Genomic DNA, 8,821 nt, shown 5'->3' on the forward strand with positions numbered 1-8,821 from the left:
TATTGTGAAAACGAATCTTTAATTTTTTTTTAACTAAAAAGAAATAGAACAGAATTATAATTAGTTAAGTAAAGAAAGTACTAAGAAACCTTTGACCTATTCTTTCTTCTTGGCCTACAAAATTATTGCCCACTTCCTATACTTATATTGATAATTTCATTTTTATTATCACTATTTAATGATCAAAATTTGCGTTAACAATGTCATATTGATAATATTTACTTAGCTAATATCTCGCTTAATCACGTTTTATCTCTTTTTATTTGTTAACTTTTCCTTAAATAATCATGATGACATTTAAACTAAAAATCTCATAATTAGTGATTTGATAATTTTCTCATAATTATTTGTATCTCTTTTGATAATCTCAATTAATGTTTTTGTTTTTTTATGAATAATCTTGATCCAATATTCATGTTCACAGTCTTTTTAATCACTGAAATTTACATCAATGATTTTCTGATAATTGATAATGTTTACGTTATTGATATGCTTATAATGATTCATTTATCAGCCATCACAAGGAAATGAAAGGACATTTTCATGTAATTTCTTGTCAATACTGATAATTTATCATCAGTTGTGGCGCTATAAGGAAATATGAGGCGCATCCTCTTGAATTGTTAATTGTTAATCATTATCCCTTAACAAACAACCACTGACACAGATATGCACACGCACACATACACACACATACATACACACATGCACACACACACACATACACGCACACACATACACGTGTGCACACACCCACGCATACTCACAACTTTTTTTTGTTTTCAACTGTTTTTCTATTTTTTCCAACAAAAACAACCGAGTTGAAATAAATAGAAGCTGTTTTTTTCTCTCAATTTTTGCTTCATTTTTTAGTCCAACAAAAAAAAAAAAGAAATTATTCATTATTTATGGGACTGTTCTACTTGATCGCTAACTTATCAGTGATATTTCCATTTTTATCATTATATTATTAACATTATCATTTCTCTCATTGTAATTATCATTGACATTTTCATATCTATCATTGTGTTATCACTAAAATAAATTGTTTGATATACAAATTTCATAGTAATTTGCAGTACATTTTGTAGTTTGCAATTATTTAACAGCTATACGCATTGTTTTCATTTTATCAACTAAAATTTATTGAACTCCAACAGTTTTTAATATGTTTTTTATACACATTCTTTAAATCAATCGTTTGTTATCTGTTAAATAAATTTATTTAAACAATAAAATTGAAAATTCTTGAATATTTGGCATTAATTTTGAATATCTTCAACTTTTTTTTTTTGATATCAAAAATTTGGTTAAAGTTAAATATCAAAGAAATTAAATAGCAATAGCAGAGCAAAACCTTTTTGTATAACGTATAGAAATATTAAATATGAAAATTTCTTATAATTCTACAATTCTCAACAGCAGAAAAAAAAAAGAGGAAACAGTATCATTTTATAAATTCCTGAAAAGATATAAAGTTTGTATCTAAGATAAAATTTCATAAATTCAGAAAAAATTTTGAGTTATTTTTAACTGAAATATTTGTGAAGCCATTATAATTTTTTATATACAGCTTCATATTTTATATATGAAATGTGTTCTTCATATGTAAATTACAAATTCCAAGCATATTCCAAAATTATCTAAGAGCTATCTAATTTTGGAATAATTTTCTAATGCTTCAGATGAATTTGAGTCCGATTATTATTATCAAGAATTTTGTTCAGTTCTAATTTTAATTATAATTCAATTATGGACGAAGTTAAAATGCAATATTTTATAATTGAATGAATAAATAAGATTGTTTTTTGTTTTGTAAAAGTATTTTCTTTAGTTTATTTATTATTTAAGATCACACAAATATCGTAATATCAACAATCTGTAAAAATGTTTATAATATGAAATGATGGAATTGTTACGCTCAATAAAAATGTTGATAAAATAATTTAAAAATCTTACATATCTAATCTAATGATATTAAATAAAATAATTTAGCATTAAAGATAAAAATTTAATAATGGAAACTTAAAGGATAATAGAATATTTTATGCAATCACTGCAAAAAAAATTGCTTATTTCAAATTAGCTATATGTTAAGTCAGAAAGTAAGTTTTTGATTAAATTTAAATTTTTAAAATTGGTAAGTTTTATAAATTTTTTCGCTTTTTTTTTGTCGTTTGATGGAATTATCTGCTGCTATTAAAGTAAATATTTATTAAAGGACAAAAAGAGAAAATATTGGTTTTTTTTTTTGTTATCATTAAAAATATAAAGGAGCAAAAATTGAGTAAATAGAAAGGTCATTGATAGTTGTTATTGAATGTTTTATTTTTTTAAAAGCTTTTATTGAATGTCATTAATTTGAAATATTTTTTTTCTTCTGGTAAGTGGTAGAGTTCAGATAATAATAATAATCTAACTGCAATATGTTTATCTTTCTGAAAAATTATTTTGAATCGATATTTTCTAAGCTATTGAAAGATTTGTTTTGCATAATTGTAATCAAATTTCAGTTCTATTAATAATACTGCATTGAATTTTCTCTAAAAATATAGGAAATAGCATCTATTAAGGAAAATAATTGAAAATTATTTCAGCGTATAATTAGTAATTTGGAAAAAAAATCACATAATGTGTTAACGACATAATAATTCGATTAAATTTCATTTTAATTCTTGAATTTGTATAGAAAATTATTATGTATTTAGCAAATTTTTGCTTATTAAAATGATGTGTATATTGAGAATGAAATAAAAGATCAAATTATAATTGAAATGAAGAAATAAGCGAGATAATTAATTCTAATGCTTAAATTTATTCATCTAAATTATTCATCTAAAATCACAAAGTTTCTCATAAATTAAATCTGTTTATCCTTCTCCTACTATAATTAAGAAAATTAATAGAGCTTATTATTGTTAATTTAATTTTTTTTTTTTTTTAATGCGTTTAATTTTTACATTTTTTTTTACTAATATACGAATAATCTACGTCTATTTTTTATAGAAATACAAAAATATTGCATTAATATAATTGAATTTTAGCAATATTTTGGCAGAATAAAAAAAAAAAGTTAACAAATAAACAAACAAACAAGCAAACAAGCAAGATGAATGCAAATTTGGCATGCGTATTACATGGTAAAAATGATCTTAGAATGGAGAAACGTGAAATACCGGTTCCGAAATCCGGTCAATTATTGATTAAAGTATCCACCGTTGGAATATGTGGTACAGATATAAGTTTTTGGACTCGCGGTCAAATTGGACCATTTAAGCCATTGAAGCCAATGATAATGGGCCATGAATGTAGTGGCGTTGTTTCCGGTTTAGGAACGGATGTTAAAGGATTTACCATTGGTAAGTTATACAGTTTTTCAATAAAATATAAATACAATAATAAATGATAAAAATAGTGATAAAATGATGAGATAAATTATTAAAAATTTTTTTCCAATAATTTTGTTTATTTAGCATACAATAATTTGATACAATTTGTTTTTTTTTTCCTTTTTAATTAAAAAAATACATCGATGACAAAATTAATTTAAAGGAGTATGTAATAATAAATGGATAACAAATAATTAGGAAAATTTTTCTTATTAAAGGTGACAGAGTAGCGGTTGAACCAGGTGTACCATGCCGAAAATGTCAATTGTGTAAACGTGGACGGTATAATTTATGTCATGAAATGGAATTTTTTGCACTTCCACCAACAGATGGCGCTATGCGACAATTTGTCACCATTGATGCTGATTACTGCTTTAAGTTAGTTAACTTACTCGTAAAGTTATATTCTACAAAAATACGTGAAATAATTTACGTAAGTAAAGAATATCATTTGCAGTAACAAATATCACGTCTAATTTTTAACTTTTCCAGGAACATTTATGTAAAATACATTAGATACCCAGAAATTTTAGCAAACCTACTAATTAATTATCCTATAATTTTTAATCCTTTTGGAATCAATTATTCCTCATTGCTTATTTTGTCATTCATTTAGAATTCCAAATAATATGTCAATGGAAGAAGCATCATTTTTAGAACCGCTTAGTGTTGGTTTACATGCTTGTCGTAAAGCAAACATAGGGATTGGCAATAAGGTATTGGTTCTTGGTGCAGGTTAATTAGTTTTTTATTACTTTGATCATACCTTCAAAATATTGCTTATAATATCTTTCATTACAAGGTCCAATTATTGAAATAAATGGTATAAACTTTGAAATGAAATAGTTTGATGCGAGAAAATTATAATACTAGCAGTAATTGATATTTAATTAAACAAAAACTTTAATGATCAATTCCAATTAAACTCTCTTTACAATTCATTTCTATATGAAATGTAAATAAATTGTAAAGGAAAACCAAAACATTTTATTTTCTTTTTTTTGTAATATAATATTAATTGTAATATTTCTGGTCATTCCAGAATATAAAACCATTATGTACTTTCTAATTAAAATTAAAATTTTCAAATTCAATTGATGTTAGAGGAAAGCTTTTAACATTATGAAACATTGGGAAAATATTTCTATTTTATAATAAAAAATTAATCTTCCATATGTAAAGTACTACCACATTAGGTCCTGTTGGTTTAATCACGATGATGATAGCGAAAGCAACGAATGCAACAATGGCATTGATTACGGACATTCGGGATCATCGATTAGAGATTGCTAAAGAAGTTGGCGCAGATGAAACTGTTAATGTTAGTGGTCTTAGTGCGCAAGATGCAGTAGAAATTATTGTGGAGAAATTGGGTGAAGCACCGGATGTGGTCATTGAATGTTGTGGGGTACAATCAAGTATTGAATTAGCTATTAAGGTTAATCGAAATTATTTTTAAAAATAAAAATTTTAGTTTTAGAGAAAAAGAAACAAAGAAAAAAGCTTATATTTTTGAAAATTTCATCAAAAAAAAAAAAAAAAAACTGTGAAAAAAAATTGACTTTTTTTATCCTTAAAATATTGCTCTCATTTTCAATGTCATTTTTTCTAAAATAACAAATAAAATAAAATTAACTTCATAATCTTTAAAAAGTATTTCAGTCATTATCCATTTCCAAATGTAATTTAGTCTTTTTGTTTTTTTCAAATTTAATTTAAAATTAAGGCAGTGAAAGATGGTGGTAAGGTTATATTGGTAGCATTGGGTGCTGAATATGTAAATGTTCCAATACTTGAAGTGGTCGCCAAGGAAATTAATCTTCATGGTGTGATCAAATATTCTAATACGTAAGCTCTTTTCAAAAATATAATCCTTACTTAAAAAATAAATGCTTCAAAGATAAGAATAGCGAAGTTTTATTATCAGCTAAAAATCATAAATTATGAAATATCGATTTGCTATTATTGTTTGATAACAAATGGAAAAAGAAATGAAAATATATAATTTTCCTTTTTCTTTACAATATAACTTTATTATACTTGCGTATTCTTACTCAAATAATAGAAATTAAGATAATAGTGATAAATAATCATTATTTTCAGGTATTCAGTAAGTGATAATTAAGAGTATATCATATAAGAATTATTAATCGATTAGCGTGTGATAGTAATTATAACTAACTGCAGGTTATTGCGCTGCTTGCATTGCAACATTGCAAATTAAACAAAAATTATTGTTATCATTTTATTTGCTACAAAAAAATAACCATTAATTATTTAGTGGTTCTGGGATGACCAAAACTATTTGAATTATTTTAAGGCAAAAATAGTTGCAAAAGTTTTTCTTTTTTTTTTACATTTTAATCATACATACTAAAGCAATCATATATAAATATTATTGAAATAAATGTATAATTTAGATGGCCAGCAGCAATCGAAATGATTCGATCAGGAAAGATCAAATTGGATAAGTTGACATTAGCACATTATAAACTTGATGAAGCAGTGGAAGCATTTAAATATGCTCAAAAAGGTGAAGTTATCAAAGTATTCATTGATTGTGGTTCTTAGAGAAATCACTGATTATGATAACTGATGATAATAGATAATAAACAAATTGTACTACATGCTTGTTTCAGTCGTTTAGAATAAATATATTGGATTAAATGAAGAAATATAAATTATTTTGCATACATATATAGAAATTCGCACACGTAAAGATACACAAAATATTTTGTGCGTGTTGTGCATGTATATATATGCGTACACGCACACGTTTTTCTACACATTTATAATGTATACGTAAGCAGATGGAAAGGAAATTACTCTGATCAATCAGAAAATAATCATGAAATTATAATAAATGAAATAGGATTTGTTAATTCAATAAGGCCAATTTTTAAAACATATCGTCGTTGTAAGCATTGCTTCTGATATTATTTGAATTGAAGTTATACTTATTGGAAGTAAAAATTTTGAATAGCTTAAAAATTTATCAAATGATTTATTGTTCATGATTGAAAGCATTTGCTGATTTTACTATTATTTGTTTAGCAATTTGTTTTTATATATGAGTGACTTTATTATTAAATGCATTTAGACGTGCGTTTAAAAAATATTGAACTTTTCAAAAATTTTGAAAAAAAGATGTGTACAATTCAGACGTATGAATGCCTAATACATCAAATATATCAAATAATATCATAAAAAATAGATGTTTTGCATAAAAATTCAAATTATTTGAATAATAATTTGTTCAATTTAAGTCATTTAAAATGATTAACTTATGTATTTTACTGTTCATCGATTTTATTTATTGTTTTTATTCTTACATAGAAAGGTATAATAATAATTAGCTTGGAGCAATTATTAAAATTTGAATTTTTAAGAAATAAAAAATATTTTATTTATTGTTATAGACATATTTTTAGTTCATTCTATATATTACGTAAAAAAGCATAAAATCAAGTTGACAAAAAAAGTGGTAAAAGGTTTTTAAATATTAACATTTAAAGACATTTGATTTACCAAATTACATCGAATTTTTAAATCATTTTTCTTTTTGCAAAAAAATTGATAATTTTTATTAATGTTTGCACTAATTAATTTTTTATTAAAATGTCTAAAACTTAATTAAAAAAATATTTTAATGATCATTTAATGGTAAATATATTTAGTATGCTAATGACTGATTTCATTTTCTTTCTGTTTCGTTTTTCTTTGTTAAAAAACTTATAACTGTGCTTTTTTTACATATCTTTCTACAATCTAAGAGAGATATTCTAGAAATTTCTTAAATTAAATTTTTTCACGGAAAACACTTAACTTAGTGTTTTGAATTAATTATTATTGTAAGAATATAAGTAATTGTGATATGGCCACCTAGCAAATATAATTTGCTTTATTTGTTATCAAATGTAGCATAAATTCATTTTCTTCAACAAATAGCTCTTCAGCTAAATGTGGCAAATTTTGTTCGTAAAATTTAGATTTTAAGTTTAAATTATTGTCATTTTCTTTTTTATAATATGCAAAATTAGAATATAATCACACCATCATTGTCTTCAGAAATTCTCAAAATTTGATATTTATGCAACAACAAGTCTCTTCTTAATTTTTAAAATCCTCTTATTATTGACTGCTTATTTTCACTTTTCAATTTAATTTTTTTTTTCTTTTTTAAAAAGCGAAAACAAGATTTTGAACTTTTTCTTGTCAAAAAACTTATCAAAATTTTGCACAATTTTTTGTACTCAAATTTCAACTTTCTAACAAGTTTTTTAAACTCTCAAATTATTTATTTATAACAAACAAGTTTTTCAAAACTTTTATAGTGGAGAACTTCAAGTGACCTTTACAGATATTACTTAATAACTTCATATTTTAAGAGTAGAAAAAAGATGAAGCATTCAGGTGTATTTCTAGTATTGGGATTTAATTAAAACATGAAGAAATAAAATTGTGATGGATATTTTAATTTGTATCACTCATTTTTTCTTTCCAGTGCTCATATTCACAGAAAAGCTGAATTAATTGCTAATCATCAATGTTAATAAATTAAATCTATGATAATTTGGCTTGTCAATTTGATTAAATTAATGATTAATAAAATTTTAGACAGAGCTTGATCGAGACAGAGAAAAATTAAAAAACAAAAAACTTTTACTGATAGGTGCAACTATTTCTATTGTTTATCTGTTGATAACAGATAGCGTTCATATCATCAAATTATTTTTCACATCATTTACTTTGATAATTATAAAACTATCATAAAATGAAATCGAAATCACTTCGCCATTTCATAAAATGATAATATTAAAATGGTACCTTGGTACCTTGCTTACGACACACATTTCATTAATAATATATAATTCTGATAATGGTGATGTGCAATTGCATTTCAAGCATAAATTTATGATAACTGATTGAGTTTATGTACTTATCGAATTAGAGAATTATCAGTCAAATGTACAAATGATGTAAAGATGTTATCTGCAATGCGAATTTTTGTACGTGGGAGATTTATAATGATGGATAACTGACCTCTGATCAAAGTACCTGACCTCTAATCAAAATATCTAATCTTTAATTAAATACCTGCCATTTTAATCGAAATATTCTACCTCTGCTTGTATTATTAAAATATTGCATTTTGCATCATAGCATTACAGTCTTGAAATCTAATACTGACAAATATTTTGTTATTTTTGGCATGAATTAATAATCACTGATATGATTTATTCACTACATTTGCATTAGTAATTAACTAGGTGACCTAGTCACTAATAATCAATTGGATGATCTAATCACTGATAATCAATTGGATGATCTAATCAATTATCATGCAGTCACAAGATTCTATTATGGGGAAACAATAATAAAACGATAAAGTATGGGGAAAAACTATACTGCACAATATGGGATTATGCAAA

The 8,821-nt window shown here is 24.3% G+C and overlaps 1 protein-coding gene across 2 annotated transcripts; it reads left to right on the plus strand.

Annotated features, from left to right (window-relative positions):
* Window positions 1–3,109: 3,109 nt before the first annotated feature.
* Window positions 3,110–5,960, plus strand: Bm5204 (Uncharacterized protein; the record flags this gene model as incomplete). 2 transcript variants are annotated; one of them, XM_043081567.1, is made up of 6 exons in its annotated part: window positions 3,110–3,359; window positions 3,608–3,767; window positions 4,006–4,124; window positions 4,586–4,827; window positions 5,116–5,237; window positions 5,810–5,960. In XM_043081567.1, the coding sequence occupies 6 exons, from the start codon at window positions 3,110–3,112 to the stop codon at window positions 5,958–5,960; spliced, it is 1,044 nt and encodes a 347-aa protein (XP_042937501.1). The 2 variants fall into 2 exon arrangements, with proteins under 2 accessions (XP_042937501.1, XP_042937502.1); XM_043081568.1 differs by lacking the exons at window positions 3,110–3,359; window positions 3,608–3,767; window positions 4,006–4,124 and having other exon boundaries at window positions 4,606–4,827.
* Window positions 5,961–8,821: the final 2,861 nt, after the last annotated feature.

Source organism: Brugia malayi (genome assembly GCF_000002995.4).
Source record: "Brugia malayi strain FR3 genome assembly, contig: Bm_v4_Chr4_scaffold_001, whole genome shotgun sequence".
NCBI classification, from domain to species: domain Eukaryota; kingdom Metazoa; phylum Nematoda; class Chromadorea; order Rhabditida; family Onchocercidae; genus Brugia; species Brugia malayi.